This window comes from Pezoporus occidentalis, unplaced genomic scaffold (genome assembly GCF_034315485.1).
Source record: "Pezoporus occidentalis ecotype Australia unplaced genomic scaffold, CSIRO_AGI_Poc_V1 ctg109, whole genome shotgun sequence".
Lineage (NCBI taxonomy): Eukaryota > Metazoa > Chordata > Aves > Psittaciformes > Psittacidae > Pezoporus > Pezoporus occidentalis.
Genome location: NW_026912875.1, coordinates 1,136,306 through 1,157,294, shown reverse-complemented (window position 1 = coordinate 1,157,294; position 20,989 = coordinate 1,136,306). Strand labels below are relative to the sequence as shown.

At 40.8% G+C, this 20,989-nt stretch overlaps 1 protein-coding gene across 11 annotated transcripts in view; it reads right to left on the bottom strand.

The window, feature by feature from the left end:
* Positions 1-4,394: 4,394 nt before the first annotated feature.
* LIN28B (lin-28 homolog B) overlaps positions 4,395-20,989 on the bottom strand; it is a 100,959-nt gene continuing 84,364 nt past the window's right edge. For 9 of the 11 annotated variants that reach the window (XM_062624550.1, XM_062624568.1, XM_062624541.1 and 6 more), the window contains one exon: positions 4,395-9,475. In XM_062624550.1, coding sequence (XP_062480534.1) covers positions 9,106-9,475 — 370 coding nt within the window. In that variant the 3' untranslated portion in view covers positions 4,395-9,105. The remainder of the gene's footprint in view (positions 9,476-20,989) is intronic. The other 2 variants (XM_062624529.1, XM_062624537.1) reach the window with 2 other exon arrangements.

Sequence of the window (20,989 nt, the reverse complement as noted above, 5' to 3'; positions counted from 1 at the left end):
AGCCCAGTAAATGCCACATTTCCATGACTGGTAGGATTATGTTGTTTGGCTACTATCTGTTTTGGGTAACATAGACTTTGAACAATGGTCTGACTAGAGGCAGAAGGCTGGTTTTAAAGCCAGAGCTGGATATGCTATTCCAGCATCAAAGCTGAAGGGCTGTGGGGGATGAGAGTAGCAAGTTCCTCAAAGTGATGCTAAAGGAGGAGACAACTCCTCATTAAACCCTCCCATCCCATCCCACCCCACCCCCCAAAAAAACCAAGCAAACCCCAAAGATACTGGGGCTTGTCTATCTTTTCATTTTTATTTTTTCAAAAGGTTTTGCATTTTCTCACTGGTGCATAAAGGGACTTTTTACTCTCATGGACAAAGAGCTGGAATTTGAGGCTAGAGGATCTGGAAATGAGGCCCTGCTTGTTAGCAGCAGGTTATTAAAACAAGCTGTCACGGAGCAGAGCATCTCTCTTTTTTTTTCCCTCAGGAATGTTCAGGCCTGATCTGAAGCCCAGCTGGAAAATACGCTTAAAGCAGCCAAGCAAACAAGGCTCCAGTTAAAGCTGAGTGCTAAAATTCAATACAATAGCTACTGCCCTGAATTTAATAGCCTGTGTCATGCAGCAGGACAAACTAGGGAAAGGACATACTTTCTAGCATTGAATTTTGGATTATTTAAAACAAATGGATGGACACCCAAGCTCAATGCTCGTTACTTTTTGCCTAGTCCACCTTCTCCTGGCTGGTAAAATGGGAGTAATGATGCCAGTTCATCTTCATTGGTTTATGAACTGCTTGCTGCTGCAGCCCTGAATATCTAGAATATCTAGAATATCTAAGTGCTGCACAGCAAGTATTGAATGGCCAGGAAACAAAAACCAACCAGCTGCATGCTAACTGAGCATCAGCAGCCTGAAAATGGGCCTGGGGCTTGATAACAACTGCTCTGTAACCATGCAGTGGGCAACACTTGCAATAAAATAAGAGGCAGTGTAACCTTCTCTTGAGAGAGCTGGTCATCCTGGAGGGCAACAGCATTTGCAGGCAACTGATGCACTGGACAGAGCACAGCATTTTGCTGAAAAGGTCTTTAAATTAACCAGGCCATCACCTAAATAATACTAATGAGCAGGAGGAAGACATCCAGAGAATGAACTCCCTTCTCTGCACTGCAGAGATTCTTCCTGTGCAAGTATACAGTAAAAGACTGTTAAGTATATAAGCCACTTGGAAGTACATGAAATTATTTGCATCTGGAATATTGTATTATCAGGGAAAAGATGACTGGTGTGGGGAGAAGGAGATAAGTATAGAGCCTTTAATGAACTAAGAGTATTTTTTAAATGACTGGCTTGTGTAAACAGCTCCTGGTCCTGAAGATTGTGGGGAAAAATACAGCTTGTTTAAAAAAGGCTGACTTTGTTTTGCCACTTAGGGTTACAGAAAGGCTGGAATCTTGGAGCAGATTCTCCTGAAAGGCATGCTAAGGCACATGAAAAACAACAAGGTGCTTGGTGACAGCCAGCATGGCTTCACTAAGGGGAAATCCTGCCTGACCAATTTGATGGCCTTCTGTGATGCGGCTACAGAACTGGTGGACATGGGTAGAGCAGTTGATGTCATCTACCTGGACTTGTGCAAAGAGCTTGACACTGTCCCTCATGACATCCTTGTCTCTAAATTGGAGAGACATCAATTTGACAGGTGGACCACTCGGTGGATAAAGAACTGGCTGGATGGCCGCACACAAAGAGTTGTGGTCAATGGCTCAGTGTCCAGCTGCAGACCAGTAACAGGTGGCGTCCCTCAGGGATCGGTGTTGGGGCCGGTCTTGTTCAACACCTTTGTCGCTGACATGGACAGTGGGATTGAGTGCGCCCTCAGCAAGTTTGCCGATGACACAAAGCTGTGTGGTTCGGTTGATACGCTGGAGGGAAGGAATTCCATCCAGAGGGACCTTGACACGCTTGTGAGGTGGGCTGATGCCAACCTCATGCAGTTTAACCATGCCAAGTGCAAGGTCCTACACCTGGGTTGGAGCAATCCCAGGCACAGCTAGAGATTGGGCAGAGAAGAGATTCAGAGCAGCCCTGCGGAGAAGGACTTGGGGGTGCTGGTCGATGAGAAAATGAACACGAGCTGGCAGTGTTCACTTGCAGCCCAGAAAGCCAACCGTATCCTGGGCTGCATCAAAAGGATGACCAGCAGGTTGAAGGAGCTGATCCTGCCCCTCTACTCTGCTTTCCTGAGACCTCACTTGGAGTATTGTGTGCAGTTCTGGTGTCCTCAACATAAAAAGGACATGGAACTGTTAGAACAAGTCCAGAGAAGGGCCACGAGGATGATCAGGGGACTGGAGCACCTCCTGTATGAAGAGAGGCTGAGAAAGTTGGGGCTGTTCAGCCTGGAGAAGAGAAGGCTGCATGGAGACCTCATAGCAGCCTTCCAGTATCTGAAGGGGGCCTTTAGGAATGCTGGGGAGACGGTAGTGACAGGACAAGGGGTAATGGGTTAAAACTTAAACAGGGGAAGTTTAGATTGGATATAAGGAGGAAGTTCTTTACTGTGAGGGTGGCAAGGCACTGGAATGGGTTGCCCAGGGAAGTTGTGAATGCTCCATCCCTGGCAGTGTTCAAGGCCAGGTTGGACAAAGCCTTGGATGGCATGGTTTAGTGTGAGGCGTCCCTACCCATGGCAGGGGGTTGGAACTAGATGATCTTAAGGTCCTTTCCAATCCTAACTATTCTATGATTTATGATTCTATGCTTGGAAATATGTGTCCTAAGACCTGCAGCACAGGGAAGGACATGACAATGGTGCTTTTAAAATTATTTTAAAGGGCTGGTGTGATTATTATTTTGTTCTATTGACCAATTCAGAAGCTTCAACCCAAGAATTTCTTCTCATTGGCATGAATCAGCATTGTTTGTGTCATGTAGCAGTTACCTCAACTCTGCAAGGTTAGGATGGGATTCTTGGCTTGCAGAAGTGGATTTAAGTATTCCTGACAATGTCTTTGCCTAGTGAACAAAACACGACTTCTGCCTTTAAAGTGAAGATAAGCGTTCTTAACTGTCTGAGGGAGCTGCTGAAAGAATAAAGACCACTGACTTCTAGATGCTCTGGGAAGGAGGCATGCATGTCTCAAGAGGCTAGATAGGAAGAATTAGGTGCTGCTGCTCTTCCAGGCACTCTGGTTTCAGCCACAATTTTGCACTGTTAGAGGGATGGTTTCTCTGTTTCACTTGTTCCAAGGGCTTCTTACATCTGTGCGTGTCCAGAGCTGCTCACAGCTCCCTGAGGTGGTTTGCTCCTTCCAGTGTCATCTTGCGGGTGGTGGAATAGATAGTAGCGTGCCCAAGATGTCCATTCTATTCCCTGAAACACATGGGTCAGGCAGGCCAATAGTATGTGTAATAACCCCATGTGAACTGCACTCTTCAAAGTGCATACTAATAAGATATTTTAAAGAAAGCCTTGCTCCTTGTGACTGACCCAAGAAGTGGGAATTGTATGAGATCTTAGCCAAGAGGATTGAGTCACCTCTTCCCCTTTCCAGGAAAGTGTTGAAACCGGCTACAGGTTGGGAGTGGGGTGTTATGGGATATGCGTTTATGACACGTTTATATCACTCTTTTTTTGGGGCCATGAACTGGGGGGAGATATGGGGAAGTAAATGAAATTTTCCATGACTAGAAGAGTAGATTAGGGAGAGGAGATGATGGTAACCCTTCATGCAGATGTTTGTACCATTAGAAAAATATCTCTGTCTTATATTTAGTTGAGATTGTTAAATGTTGCTATTAATTGCATATACGTAGAGCCCTGTATCAAAACAGGCACTAGAGCTAGGATATACAAGCTCTCAAGTATTTTAATACAGTATGATGAGGCAGCGCTATCTGATTTACTGGTACACTTAATGTAATTTAGAGATGGAATTTCCAGGTAATGGTAGATAACAGCACTTTAATTTCTAAAAAAGGAAACAATCTTCAAATCATTTTAAAATAGTATATGTAATAGATAGGTACAAGCTTACAGATTATGGAAGAAGTAATAAAGATGGGACGAGACTTAAATACCAAAAGCTTTTCATCCCAGAGAATAACCCTGCTGTCTGACAACTTTAATGACCACTGTATTCTCACAGAGAGCAAATACCAGAAGCTAGAATCTTGCAGTGCAATTTTGATAGCTGAATATGGTTTGGGGTACAACTTCTACAGCATTGCTAGTATGGATCCAGGTATGCATTAATCATTTATAGCTCCCTCCACCCAACAACAGCTTGTATAAATAAAATTATTCTCCCTGAAGATAATCTTCTAAAAGTAAGTGAACATAGGTGCATATGCAAAGTCCAAGTAAAAAAAGAAAATCTCAAAGGTTCGCTGTAAATGCCAACGTTATATGTTTTATTTTTAATCAAGTAATTCTTTTAAACCTCACAATATCCATGACTGACAGGAAAAAAAGACATTAGGCATGAAATGAGAATATAAAATACATGATATGTAGAAAGGCAATCAGTGCTTTAGTCCCTCAAGACAGTAAACAGGTGAAATGACCTTCAAAACTTCAACTCACTGTCTTTTTCTTAAAACATAAAATTCAAGTGATTTTTCTTTTATTTCACCTTGTAAACAACATACAGGTCAAAATGGACAATGAGGTAATCTATACTACAGAAGATAATTTAAAAACACTAGATAAGACACAGTATTGAAGACATATAGAAATCAGTGTTCACTTTGGTTTCTAGTATGGTTATTGTTATTATTACCACAAGCAACACATACTAGTTTAAGCCAGTCTGGTGATGTTTGTCAGCCAGTTGTTGCTTAACTTAGCAATCCAAGAGGTAGTCAAAACCATTATCCTTTGTAAAGATGATTGCTCTTACATTTGGTTCCATGACAATGGTAGCAAATACCTTGGTACTTCTCAACATTCTCATAAAAGCACTGCTGAAGCTGCTAATATACAGCTCCAGTTTATATAAAAAAACAGAAACATGTTCATAGATCAACCTCTTGTTATCAGTCAACAGTTGTAACAGGGGTAACACAACCAACGGATCTTAAAGAAGAGGCTGTTGATACACTAAGCAAAATAAGATTGATGCATTTAACAAGGCTCTGCTTGTTTCTAAAACAATACTCAAATCTCATTAAGACTTCTAAAAAATTAAAATCAGTGCATCTGCACATGTACATATCTTCCCAATTACTTTTATATCTAGCACAGGGGAATACATATATATTTTTTATGATAAACATTTCTTACAGATAAATTAATTAAATTAAATTTGAGATTTCCCATGTTCTTTTATAATTCTTCTTACAAAGAATGTTACAAGATTTATAAACACTTTTTATGGGGCTCTATTCACAAAACTAAGTATGACTAAGCAGGAACTCCAGGATAACACTGGTGCAGAACAGAACTGGGCTGAAAAAGGTGGCCTGCAAAGGGAAGAGGTAGGATCCAAACGTGGTGTTTGGCACTCCCTGAAAGCTGGCTAAAAGCAAAATATTGCAAAGGGTATTGCAATGCCAGATTTACCATCAACTGCAGTGAAAAGCTATTTGGCTCCTCCTCCTCCAAATAGAAGTCTTCCCCTCATGGCCTAACTTTTGTAGCATGTAAATAAATACAATGACCTCTCCTTGGGGGAGAGTAAAAAATACCTCACCATGTCCCTTATGATTAAATCAAATTGAATATTTTGGGATGGAGGAATGGGAAGGAGATTTTTGTTCCAGACTATCTCCACTGTTATTAGGAGAAAAATACATCCCTCTGAGCAGACATCTGAACTATTTCTACTCAAATGAGTTTTATTGTGAAGCATTCTGGCAAGGACAGGCTGGTGAATAGGCTGGGCCAATGATGTAGAATATTCATTTTGTCCTGAGACATAAAGGAAGAATCTGAAGCTGAGTCTGTGCTTCCTGCTTTAAAGGCTTCTTTTCTTATCTGGAGCTGAAGGAGTATAATCAGATAGTTGTTGGTTTTTTTTTCCTACTGCAGCCCAGTGCCCAGTAGTTACCTGCTGCTATATGTCTGACTTAGGCATACACATTTTTGTCTTTTCTGTAGATGTATTTATTTTCATGAACAGTGCCCATAATCCTTTAGACAGAAAAATAAAAGTTTTCAAAGAAATGTTTGGAAACGTCTCATAATTTCAAATGGATGCTTCATCTTAAACAAGTATTTGCCATAATGTATGCAGTGGTGAACTATCAGTTACATATTTAGTACAGATAAAAAGTATGTACCATAGATCAACAGCCACCTTTAAGGCTAGAGCAGCACAAAGGTGTGTTTATGTAGTAAATATGAGGTAGCCTTTTGCTGTAAACAGAATAATAATTTTATTGTCACCTATGTAAACAAAGTGGGCTTGATGCTTTTGTGTTTTTATTCCTCCCCCTCCACCCCCAGTCCCTCATCCCTCCCCTCCTAGAAAAGCTGAGCACCAGTAACTCTGACTGGAAGTCAGCGGGATCTGTGGTTGCCCAGCGTCTCTGAAAACTCAGACCCTGTGAATGTAAAGACACAAATGTTCACATAAGTAACCAGTACAGAATACCACTTTATCATTTCACAGGAACTTATAATACAAAATGCTGAGATCTGATTATCAGAAATGTAGATCTATGTCAACTCAGAGGTAGATACTAATATCAGTACATAATACTTATATAGAGATAAAAAGGTCTAAGACTATTTGGTTTGTTCTGAGTAAGCAGGTCTGCAGACTATTCTGTAAAGAAAAAACAAAACATTCCATGGTATATTCCCTGAGCAAAGTTCTTTGTCCTGAGTATGTTATGTAATAGTGATCACATTCTAATATATAAAAATAAAACCTTAAGCTTCCAACAATAAGATAGGGTTTGGTATGTGCTCTTAGCAGTTCAGTCTGACTTTGGTGCAGAGTGATTTCGAACAGCACCAATAAAAATCTGCATGTTGAAAATACTTCCTTTTCTCAGCTCTGAACTTCTCATGTATAAACAGGGAATGACCAGTTTTCAAATCCACAATTGCCCATTTCTATAAGGAACTTTGGTTTAAATTTTCAAAGTGACCTAAGTTTTGCATCTTTGCTGTTTAACCTGGTTTTTACACCGGCTAGAAGGTTAAGCAATGCCACTTTGATTTGTCTACATAATTTAAATAAGTTTACTATCCTTACGTAAGGCAAGGAAGTTCTTCTCTATAGATATATCACATTCAATATCGTCAAAGGTAAGCTTTGCATTAGCATACTGAGAACTTCAGTATAAACCATCAAGATTCTCGCAAACACTGGCATGGGAATTCACACAAAATAATTCTCTTCAAATTGTGCCCTTCACTGAGGCATTTGATTACTACCTGTTTACTGAAGCAGCAGCAGCAACAGTAAAAGTCTCATCTGGCAGGACAAGTGGGAAGGGGAAGGCCATGTAATGAGCCAGTCACATACCTGTTGTAACTAGTGGCTGCAAAAGAGTTACCACGGGTAGGACTTTGGCTCGCTGTAGCCTTTCATGCAGGCTGTTTCTTTAGTTTGATTATCCAAGCTTAAACCTACCCGGCACTTCCAAGCTTTAACAGCCTGTGTTTATTGCCAATGTTAAGGATTATACAGGTTCCTCTAATTAACTTACATCCACAATGGGATTTGTCAAAGTACGTTATCTTACGTATGACTTGGTAATTCAGAAGTTACAAATGGAAAGCGACTTGAAGTTTTGATAGGCTCCAACTCTATTAACCCCGAGCAAGGGCTGCAGCCCAGGGAGTCTCACTCTGAGGCCACCAGCCTTTTTCCTTTTTAATGCAGAAGTGTGTGGTCCCAGTGTACTCTGGACCAAGGCTGGTCAGCAACAGCCCCCAGTTCACAAGAAGCAGGTGATGCCCAGGGCTTCTGGCAAATTTGGAGGTCTCTTCACTTAGGCTTGTCTGCAGCAGATACCTGTTCCTCTTGACTATACTCATGCTGTATCATCAGCAAGTGAGGCTGGCTGAGCAACCCCAAGCACCCACCTACCTTTATTCTTAAGAAACTATTTATCCCAAGATCACATTAGCTTTGCATTTCATTTTCTTTAAAACCAGAACATATAACAACAAAAATCCCTAGGAAGTTCTTTCCATGGCATTTCAACAAAAAACAAGGGGAAGTAACTTCAAATCGGGGGGCACTACTTGGAACCAAGAGAAGTTGCTGCTGCTGCTGCTACTACTGCCACCAAGGTCCCCTAAATGTTCACAAAATACAAAGGGTTAAACAGGATGGTATCCTGATATTACTCAATAGGGTCAGTTTGGTAACAAGTTGTACATTCTCCCTTACACAACAGTCATCTAAATTACAGTTACAACCATATTAATTTAACAAAAATTTTTGAGAAACCAGCACAGAAACTACACATTCATTGTCTTTTCTGGAGCTTTGAACTCCTCATCCACAAAGGATGGTGGCAATGAGAGCCATGTTGAGTCATGACACTGCCCTGCATGGGAACAGGGGAGGGAGGGGTTCTGATGCTTTCTGGAGCTTAGAAAAAAACCAACCTAAATTGATGGTATGGGGGATGTCTTAGTATCTGTAGTACCATATGGCAGCTTTAAAATATGAAAGTAACCTTTAGATCACAAGAGAAGTAACAGTCTTGATCTCAGTTCTGTGTGTGGCTTATCAGGTTTGGGTTTCTTCTTGCGTATTCTTGTTTGGTTTTGAACACATTTGGAAACAGGTTATAGGAATGAGTTCAGGAATGTTTGTGGATACTGTGCCTATTGCTTCACAGTGATGTCTGTGGGAGCTGGAGAGAGGTCTGATGGAAAAAAAATGTATAGATATGTACACATACACACACGCACGTGCACACTCACACACACACATACAGAAGGTAAAACGTAATGCACCCTGCTCAAATGTATTTTGCTTGGAGTGATTTGTCTATTAAAGAAAAAAAAATTCACAGTTCCTCAACAGTAGTTAAAATTCCACGTCAGCTACTGGTAATGAAATTATTTCCCCTGTACTTGCATGAGGTAGACATCCCAAGAGGATAAAGAAAATGGAAAGTTATGACAAACGCGTTAAGTTTTTTTCCTTTTCTGAACAGAAGGCCCCTTTCTGCTCGGTTCTTCGGGTGACACAGACAACTTACTCGATGAAGCTTCCTGTGGTGACCTGCCCGAGCGCTCTGAGTTTTCCGACCTGCCCTCCTGAGAGTACAATGGAGACGAGTAGCCGTGCATTCCTCCCCCTTCTCTCAGGAAAGCAGAAGTGGAAGGCTGTGGTTCAGCTTCATGTCTTCCCTGAGAACTGGTGGGCTGCTGCGAGACAGTTTTATGGGGGCAGTTAGCCACCATGTGCATGATGCTCTGACAGTAATGGCACTTCTTTGGCTGCGGAGGTAGACTACATTCTTTAGCGTGGTGGTCCAGGCCACCACAGTTGTAGCATCTAAAAATAGAGAGACAACCAGTTATAAAATGCAGTGTTAAACGGTAAGAGGTGTCATATTGAGTAAGCTCAGGGCGAGCGTGCACAAGGTCTGCTGGTGAAGCAGCGTGAGTTTTGTTTTTTAAGGAAGTCGCTTGGAAGGTGCCCCTTCGTCGCACCGGTGCCGGAACCCGCCTTGCACTCGGGAGCGAGCCGTTTGCCGGTTCCCGGCCTGACTCTTTGGCCCGCCCCACTAGAGGGCACCAGATATCCAGGCACACGGCCGCGCCGCCGGCATCTCTCTCCACCCGGGCACTAAACGCCCGCGAGTGCTTCGGCGCCTGGTAGGACAGCCATCGCAATGTGGGGCGCGGAGGCGAGGCGAGGCGAGGCGGTCACCAGCGACGGCCTCCCCACCCCGAGGCGCTTCACCCTGGGTGCACCCGTCGCCAGTCGGGGCCATAAAGGAACGTGCAGAGAGGAGATAGCAGCAGAAGCTGCTTTTAGGCAGGGAAACCCAAACGTGGACGATGGACTCGGTGCCCCTGTCACTAACGGGGCTCTCGCCCAGCGCCCGGCCTCTTCCCTTCTCTGGCTCAGCCAAGGTACGGCGACGCAAGGCTCGGCCAAGCTTTTACAGGGCTTGTGTTGCACAGGGTTCCTAATGGCACTTGCGGTTTCAATTCAAAAGAAAATAAATAGGGCCCCATTAAGAGTCACAAAAAAGGGTTTGTTTGTTTTCTCTGGAAATTCCGAAGCCGCGTGCAAGTGGCTGTGACCCAGGGTGCCATCTGCAACAGGACACGGAGCTGATGGGCGCAGAGAGCCTCCTCTCCAGCTCTCAAAAATGGCCAAAAGCCACAAATGCTCTCCTGTTAACTTTGTTAGCCAGGGGAACCCTAATGAAATCCCCAGCAATTCCTTACTCAATCCTCTTACTTTGCAACACACTACAGTATGTAATCCTTGGATTACATTACTGTAACACATGATACAAAAAATTAATTACATGCCTGTGGCATGGTGACCCTGTGCCAGACATATTTACCACTGAGTTTTCTGTTTTGGCTATTTTTCTATGGTTTCTTGTTTCTTTGTTTTATAAAGCTTGCACTGATTGCATAGACATTTGATTTATTATAATCCAACATGCTACTGGAGAGCACTAAACCAATAACTTTTTTTTTGCTTTCCCTTAACCATCAGCTAATTTAAAAAATGACTGCACAAATACTTAGACCTGGTGGAGTCAGCTGAATGATTAAAAAAGACTGTGACTATAACTCACTGTACAGACAAAACAGTGCAACATGTTCTGGCTCAAGCCCACATCAAAGTATTTTAAATTTTCAGATTCCTGGAAAGTAACAGGGCACTTTTTCAGCTAGTATTTAGTGGTCACTAGTAGTCTGTACAAAGCCAAGAAGTTTTGTCCATGCAAAGCTGTATGTACAGCTGGAGTCACACCTACGGAATTTACTTTTCCTTCCAAAGAAATGCTATTGATAAAACCTGCATAATTTTAAGAAAGATTGCAAAATGGCTGTTAACATTTGCAAATCATGCCAAGAAACCATCTCTCAGTACCTCCCTCTTCATTTCTCTTCACTATTAGCAAGACACTAACCATATCTTTATTTTCACAGACAAATGAAAAAACAGTTGCCTATGACATGTCATGTCCCACAAGACTGACCTATAATTTAGAGAAGTTAAATGATGAACAGAACTTCATTATACTTTCAGAAAACATTGTAATTAAATTGTCATATCTTCCATAAAAATTATTAAGAATCAAGAAACCAAAGCCATTATACTGAACTCTGAACTTCTGTAACAACTGCAATAACATATTTTAGGTGAACCGGTTCCATTTTTATGGAACTGGTTCCACTGCAGTGAAGGTTTATGTGCTTTGTCAATGGAATCTGAAGACTATGCGTATTCTACAAAATAACCCATGAAGAGACACAGAATATAAAGCTTCACTTCAACTGAGAAGAGAATAACATGTACAAGACCTATTATCATTTAGTATTGATTTCCCTATCATAGGAAGGGAAAGTACGTATGGAGTATTTTGTAAACCACAAACATCTGATCTAACACCAAAACATCAAGCTTTCCCCCCCTATAATTAAAAAAGCAAGTTATTAAACAATATCCATCTGACTACTATCCCCCAAATCACTGAAGTTATCTTCAAATTAGTGACCCCCACTCAACAGTAGCATTCAGCTTTCTTAACTGGCATTCACCCAAGTATGTTTCCCTCACAAGCTTTCTGAACACTTTGCGGACAAAATAATATGGAAGCAAAACTTGCAATTACAGAAACAAAGTAACAGCAACAACAAAACTCCTGAACTGTTTTATCCCATAATAAATACATCTAAGAATTCACAACTGCAGTATTTGTTATCATTTAGGTTATATTAAATAATTATGTTTATTCTTATCTTCTTCACCAGTTTCCAGCAGTGTCTTCTTCCTGGGCTAAGTATAGTATAATACAGTATAACACAGGAGTGTGCAGACGTTCTGGGAACTGGAGATTTTATCTTAATTCAGACTACAGAATTTTACAGCTGTGCATGCATTTGCACTTGCTTCTTTCCCTTAATACTGCATGTATTTAGAATAGTTAAAGAAGTTTGAAAATAGGTTAAAGAGCCTCAGGAGCAGGGTAGGCGGCTGCCACGGACAAATCAATTTAATCAGTCACTATGGTATGCACTGTGTTATCCAATTCAGTGAACCATTTCACCTCACCAATTGACCAAGAACCTGCTGTCAGGGCCCCTGCTTCCACTCAAGAGGCCTCTGTCACCTTTTGCACATATATTTATCAATACATCCTATTTGCAAAATATTGTAATTCCCTGCCTTTATTCACATCACGCTAAAATGTCACCATAAAAGAAATCTCTATCAGAAGCAACTGTGATTAAGTTATGATTTGGCTTTTCAGGAATGTTTTTTGTTACCAACCAACTGGAGCATCTGGCTAAAGTATTGCATTAGAATATGTATGTGCCAACCAGGCTGTGCCTGGACTTAAACAGGAGGGTGGTATTTATTCAGTTCTTTTAACTATTTACCCTGTCAATAACTCTAACCAGGAGAACAGATCACACCCCACTCTGAAATGCCTTCCTTCTTAAGGGATTTACACCAAAATGGAAATGGTCAGCAACCTCAGAGCTCACAAATGATACCACATGGCCCCATCCACATGCATTATGGTATATAGCATTAACTCTTTTGTCCAAAATCCTTCAACTCTTTGCTCCTCTCTGCTGTATTACTTAGGTTACAACACAATGAAACCTGATAGCACATGATATGCACACACAAGCTTAAACATCCACATCTCTATATACATAAATATACAGAACAATACACGAGCTGGCTGCTGCCAAAAAAATAGCAAATTCTCACTTCAGTATGTTCTCACAAATTCTAGATTAGTACAACCGTAACAAGTATTTCTTCACTTCAAAAACACCATCAAAATAATATACGTTAGCTTCAACACAAGGTAAAAGTTTCTATGTAGATTACATAATGAGATGAATAAACCACAAAATGCCCTTGAAATTGCAATTACAGTAGAAGCAGCCTTAAAAAAAGCAACAGCAAGGAGATTTGTTAAAATAGGACTGTCTTTCTCACAGTAGGCTCCCATGATTTACTAGGTAGCTTCAGGCTCAAAAAATAATGCAACAGGGTAAATAAAGAGATGGCAATTATCCTAACAAGTAATCCTTTCTTTATTATGGCACTGACAGGAAGGTAACTCAGGGTGATTTTTTGATTTAAAAAAAGACAAACATTTTAATAAAGGCACACTTCAAGGAACTTGTGTAGCGCTGTATTTCAGTATTCTCAGGAAAACAGTAACATTCATACCTACAAAGAAAGAAAGAAGAGAGCATGTAGCAAGGTTAGAACACACTTCTAAATTCTCCTTCACTATGGATCTCATTACATGAAACTATAAATATTAAAGGAAACATGAGCAAGCAAAAAGCACAGATTCTAGATTCATTAGAAATACTCAATTTCACAACTAAATGCAAATGCAAAACAAAACACTCTTTAGTTTTCAGTTTTTTTTCTTGTCCCAGCAGTCAACTCCTACTTAGGAAGCACATTCTAGCTCTATCTCTTTTTAAAATGACAATACCCCTGCCTTGCAAATACGCTCGGCACAATAACAAGCTGAGCTAAGCAGTAAGGAGGGTTAACACTACTTCTTGCTTCTTCATGCTGCTTTATAATATGATTTAGTTGATAATCCAATATATATGACAAGTAGAGAATAATTTATGTGGCTCTACACTATTATCTGTTGGGGAAAAAAAGCTTTAAAATTTCCCTGATGACTGACTTTTTCTTAGGAGGGGGAGAGAAGGGGTTAACATCTAACAGGGATAGTAAAGGAAAGAAAGTGGGTATAGTCAGAGGAAGACTAAAATAATCCACCAGGATATTCCCTACACCAACTCCTCGTTTTTCCGTTTTGAATGCTATCACACAACAAGAAGCTGCATCTTGGCTAAAATACTCCACCTAGCAATGTTAATGCTTTGAAAAACAGCATGGTATTCCAACAGCATGTGCAAAAGGGATGTTTTTACAATACACTGAATGCCAACTATGCAGTTAAAGCATAAAGGAAATCTTTAAAATTGTATCTAAATGTGCCGCCCTGTCTTTTTTTAGTAATTACTTTCACAACATATCTAAAAAAATGCCAGTTCTTGTAGACAGAACATACAGTAGGTTGCCTGAACTACCCTATTTTGTTGTAAGGGACATTAAGCTATCCATGATATAAAAGAAATATGGATCTTAGACAAAACTAGGATGTTTTACAATTGAAGGGCTTGAGAATCAGGCCATGGGGCAGTACATGGGAACACCTTCTGCTTGTCAATGCGAACACCTAGAAAAGCTCAAGGAAGCGCGCGTTTGCACAGGCACCACCTGGGGCAAGTGAGAAGAACCTCCAACACCTCTGCAAAGCTGAAAGTCTTCTAGACTGTTGAGGATCTGCTGATCTCAAATTGTCTTTGAGATAAATACAAGTATATTTTACTAGATAAATTATTATCTATTAAATGTTACTGAAGTATTCCAGCAACCAAATCCTGGATATCAAATCTGTCACAGCAGCACTCCAAAGACTGGCAGGATCACAGGTGATTGCTGTTAAGCAAGAACCTCTCATATGTTACTATACTGTAAAAGGATCGCTTATCACTTTTTTGCTTAATACAGGTATAATGCAAAAATCCTTCTTCCTGAGAAACCTACACTTAAAAACCAGTATGAAAAAGGGCATTATCCTTATGCCTTAAAATAGATAGCACATGCAGACATCATCCTTTTAAAGCAAAAAATGCTAATATCTGAGGACGCAATTAGTGCAACTTACAATCAGGCGGCAACTATCCCTGCAAAATAAAGTTTGGTTGGCTGTCAGGTGAACAAGCTGGAGGAGCAGCAGCAGCACATAGCAGGGGAAGGGTGGAAGGCTACGGGGAACCCTGCACACCCCAAAGAGTGGCCATCTGGCAGCTCCACACTGAGCACCAGCTCCTCTGGCATCTCACTTCTTTCTCCACGGCTTTTACTGGGGATTCCCTTGCAGGAATTGTTTTGGGAGATTTCTCCCTTCCCCCAAACCTTTTAAGCGGTGTTAAATCCCAGGAGGAATCAAGCCAGCCTATGCTATTTTAAAAAACCATGGGGTGCAGGAGAGAGGCATGCATGGCTGCTCTCCCTTGCTGCTGAGCCGTGCCCCGCTTCCCGCACCCAGAGGGGAATTAACACACAGAAACGTGGCCCAGCTTTTTGTTTTTAAAGGTCGAAAATCACTGGCAAGTCAATGAGACATACACAAGACTCACTGAATGTACCCATTCTACCCGCACCATCCGAGAGGGAAATTGCTGGAATGTTTCTGCTCACATGCACATTGCTGGGGTTTATGCCATTTTGTTTATCAACCTTTAATTCCTGAGCTGTAGCTGAATGCAGGAGTGAATACAGGTAGCTTTGACAACATGCTAATAAGGTATTAGTATTCAAAATACCAAATACTGAAATAATACAGAAAAAAATCCTTTAAGGTTAAGTGAAATTATCTTATTAAATAAACCAGAGAATGGAGCATTTAGCATCATCATCACAGCATTTATGGTGTGTCCAGCAAGCAGGGTCACACTAAGGCAGAAAACCACTCACATCCTCATTTATAAATCCATGAAAAAAAATCAGATAAATTTAAAAACTGTATTTATTTTTAACAAAGTATGTTGAAAAATGGCATACTATCAAGTCAGAAAGCAGCACACTGGGGCCACATTCAGATTTGCACTGATCCTGTGAGTATTTGCTACCCTGAACCCCTTGTTCTTTCAAAATACTGAGCAGAGGCAACATGCTGGGAAAGTTAATTACAGGCTGTTGTTCTTCAGTGAAATTCAGTTTGAAAATTTCCTGTGCTTTACTTTTTTGAGATTAACAGAAACAGCCTTGAAAAAAAAAAAAAGAAAAAAGGATAACCCCCATAAGAAATAAAGATGAAGTAAAAAAAAAATGCTCACCTATCTATTTGTCCTCCAAATCCTACAACACAGGATAAAATACCAGAGATTGGAGACTTTCAATTTCATGAGAAAAACAACGTCCCTCCATTTTTTTTAAGCTTGCCTTCTTTCATCTTACAGATAGCCCCAGCAGTATGCTGACACAAACCCACTGTCTTCAAGGCTTCCAATAACACAGGGTCTAATATTGATGTTTACTCTTGTTACAAATAAATACACAAAAATGCTCCGTTGTAAACGCATCAGATTGACTAGTTTTCTGTGGTTAGTTCTAAATCAATCTATTTCCCCCAGTGTATTGCAGAAGTAATAACAATAGGTTACGGTCTTTTGCTGCTTGGGTTTCCCCTCCCCCTCACCCCCCAACAAAGAAGCTGACAAACAACGTAAGGCATTTGCCTGATAAATCAGGCCTGTCGGGATACAATTGAGCTTAAGTTTGTCAGGAAATAAATTTGTTTAAAATCTGCTAATATTTTACTGGAAAGTGGATGCTGGGTTTTTTTTTTTGAGAATCAAGAACAATGAATCAGAAAGATGGCTCAAAATGCACAAGATGCAGTCTTTTTTTCCACAAAAAATGGAAAGGACTACATGAAAAGTAGCTCTTAAAAAACAACCTCGACAATGTTGCTTCCATTCTTTTTTCCTTTCCATGAAACCTTATCTCTGCTATCCACTCAGCCCTCTTTAAAGGCATGGAGGGAAACTATTTTTCACATAATCACATAAAAATCCTTATGAAATGCATCCTCACAGAGGAATGCTTTGGATATACTTTCATGTGTTGTAACAAAAGGGTTTTCTATATACTGAGAGTTAAGAACTCCCAAAATAACAATTTACAAAGTGAGGTCTTTTTTATTAAATAACATGAAAGATGGGTTTGCTCCAATAGTATCAATATGGTGTGGAAAGAATGTGTATATTTTAACATCTTTAACCCATTCAGATAAAGCAGATACAAGATCAGTGACAGTTTAAGTAAGTTATGTTTTAAACAGTCGTACATCATGCATTTCAAACATGAAATGTTATACCATGATTTCAAGTAAGTCTACTACTGTTAATCTTTTTGCATTATGTAGCCACACACACAAATATTCTCAACCACAAATTTCTCATGTAAGCATTAATTAAAAGAGTTCTGCATGCAGTAATTTTAAAACCAGTGTTTTCCATAGCTGATATTGGCGGAGAGGCTGCCACAGACAGGTTTGCTCTGGGTATCACTGCAATGTGTACCCACATTTGCAGCCTATTGCCAAAGTTAGCTGGGGTACAGCACTGAGCTGTCATGGGGGTAGCCAGAACTAAGTAGACCTTCGCTGGCTGTGCTTGAAATCACGGCTCAGTGCCTCTGCAGTTGTCTGCATATGCCCAGCAGCATAGTTCAGTAACACCAGAAGTCTTCACAGAGATGGCTTGAGCCTCCTGGCCATATGGATAAGGATGCACAATGCATAAGACCAGCTCAACTCTTTCTGGGTCAGTGAGGTGCTGTTCATGAGTTAAGAGGCACGCCTGACCTTATCTGCCTCTCAGCAGAGCCAGTTCCAGGGTTTTTACACCCACTGATCAGCTAATCCACAGATGAGATAAAAGGGTAGTAGGTAACTGGAAATTAGTTGTTAAAAACTTCCATTTCCCTTTTGTTCCTTATTTTATCACTAAAAATTGCAGCAAATACAAGTAACACCAGCTTCTCACAACAGCAGGAAACAGCAAATGGCATCCTGGCAGTAGGTTGGAGCACTGAAGCAAGTAGTGGCAGAGGAAAAGAAGGAAGAAGGCTGCTGTGGAAGTTCATAACCTTCTCCAAATATCAGTTTAGAGTCATATGACTTTAGGTATCCTTTATTAATTGGTATAATGCACAAAGTTTCAGAAACACCTGTATGAAGCATTGGAACAGGCTGCCCAGGGAAAACGTGGACTCAACATCCCTGAAGAGACTTAAAGGATGTGTAGATACTTAGGGACACAGTTTAGTGGTAGACTTGGCAGTGTGAGGTTAACAGCTGCACTCAATGATCCTAAGATCTTTTCCAACCTAAATGAGTCTATAATTTTGTATCTGTTGAGGAGATTATGGACTTAGATGATAGTTTTGAAATGGAATCTCCTACTATAATCACTAATTAGATAAATACAGGCTTCAGAAGTGTTAAGGATTGCAGGATTTGACCAGCAACTCCCAGCTTCTTTGCATTCATCAGAAATAAAGGGACAGTTACTGTTGACACACTCACTATGAAGAGGCCAAGAGAACATGCCAGCTATCTCTATAGGAGTTGCTTCCAGAGCTCATGGAATTGATAAGTTATGTCACATGAAATACACGCAGGCTTCTTTTCCCAACTGTGCAACAAAAGAACATCAAACATGGTGGCTGATTTTCCTTGAAATGGCACCTATAAGTTCACACGTTCGATACCTGCCAGAGCAATTACACCATTCAGATGCTCTACAGCCACATTTTACTGGTAAGGGAAATCTGTATCACTCTGAGGCACTGACTGAGAAAGAAAGCAGTCAGTTCCTAACTCGTTTTTCCAAACTTGCATCTTAAGATGTCTAAACTGGACTAGTTCTATATATTGACATTATTACTAAATGACTGTGTTCAGCATTTTATACAACACATTTTTAAAAGGCTTTCAACATCTTAAAAAAATATTTTGAAACTTTCCACATAAAAATGCAGAAGCAACAGTAAAGCATGAAAAGAGGATTTCAGCTGCAACAGGATTTAGCCTCATATGTTAAAGCTTTTAATTCCCACCTGAGGCAGGCATTTCTTGTTGTCCCAGACTGCTCAATCCCTGAGAATTAAAAGAGAACTAATGCCATTTTCTACTATTCTGCCCTATCTCATCAGGAAATATATCTTCCTTGTTGATTGTCTCTATAATTATGTACCTAAAAATAAAAACCACATTTGTGCATATAAAAACATTTTAAATTCATTTTCTTAGTTTGGCGTTAAGAAAGAATGAATAAATTTCACACACAGGTTTGAGTTTAATACCTTCTCTGAATTCTGTTAATTCTTTGTACAGTTAAAAATTATAAAATGCAACAGAAATCATTTCACTATATGTGGTAAACTAGATCACTAGATCCCTCTTGAGATCTAGTAATTGTGATGTCTCTCCAGTAAAATGATAACAATGAGGTTTATAAAACTTTTAAAAATACTTCATCTTTCCAGAAACAGAGAATCTTAATGTCCTTAATTCTGCTCTCAGTCACACAGGTGTAAATCCAGAGCAATTCTGATGACTTCCCCAAACTTACTCTCCATTAACTTTAATAGTGTAACAGAGAAAAGTATTTCCCACTGTGTATGAATACTAAAAAGTCACAGTTGCCAAGTAGGTGCAAGGCTGGTTGCAGAGGTCAGGCTGGCACAAGGTGTGAGGCAATGCAGCAATGCAGGCTGAAGCCCCTCAGTTCTACCTGTACATCTGTGTTTGCTGGTCGACAGAATGCTTGAAAGCATAATGCCGCATAAATCACAAAGGTGAAAAATGAAAACCAAAGAATTATAGCCAAGGTAGAGGAGTAATGTGTTTTGAGTCTTCTGCCTGTTTACACTCAGCTTTTCAGGTTAAGAAAGAATGAATAAATTATTTCAATAAGGATGTTGATAGGCCAAAGATCAATTTTCTTAGCATAACTGATGAGCTTTGCATTAGTAGATTTAGATAAAACAGGAACCCTAGACTTAAATAAAATAAAATGCTTGAAAGCAAAGACCAGCTCAAGATAATGGCACCCGAGTCATGATCAGTGCAAGGGAACAGAAGATTACAAACTGCACTGGGATATAAAGCACAAGGGATATGCTCACCAAGCACAGCACAAACATACCTGTAGTTTGATCAGAAATTCACACTCAAGCCAAAGCTTCCATTACGGAAGCCCTGAATTTACAATTTTGAAAACAGTCACAAACTGGAAGAGTGATGAATGCCAGCACCATGCCTGTGCCTTAACAGCTCACCTGTACTCCAAACCAAGCAACCTTTCAGTTATCCAGTAGCATTCACTGTGCAAAGCAGCAAAATTGTATGTTAAGACTGGAACTGCATGGGTCTGTTTGAGGTTTTTTCCATTCTGGATAAATGGCCATTCTGGGCAGAGGAAGCAGGGAGTTCGCTGGCAAGCAGAGTGAGGAAGCCCAGCTGCTCAGCAACAGGCTGGAGCAGGGTCCCTACCACCCTGTCGGCGTCCTCCACTCGCGTGAACCCTTTCTCAAAGCAACTCCTGAGGGTTGGCGTACGGGTGCCACAACCTGCCATCTGTGCAACAACAAATTGTATCAGGGGTCAGTGTTAGGTACCTGTATTACTGCACCATTGTAAAAACCACATCACCAGTCTTAGGAGGTGCTGCACACTTTGTAGGTGAACTCTTTACCCTGTACTGCCCAGAGCCTCCATCACTGCCTGCCCTCTTCAGGAACAGTCTCTCCCCATACCTCCTGGTGCTGCTTGTGCCACTGGATGTAATCCCCCTGTAACTGGTCAGTGACCCCTGTTGCCCACAGAGTGAAGATGAGAAACCCCTGTCTCTTACCTACAATCTACTAGTCCTTCTGCGCAAGCTGCACTTCACCTAAAAAATCCACTGCACAGGCTGGAGGCGCTTACTCTCACTTGTCTGTATGGACAGGCAAGGGTCTAAATGGTAGGTGACAAGGTGAATGGGAAGCTGCAGATCCAATGTTTCATGTGGGCGGACCAGCGCATGGGTAGCTTGAGTTAGCTCAGGAGTTGACAGTTGTGGTCGGACACTTCCTGATTGTGTAAGCAGCCTTCTTTTCCAACCAGATTTGGATATCCCACATGCCCTTGGTCATCATGCTTGTAGTAAGCGTGGTTAAAGCCCTTCCCAATTCTTTGCTTGC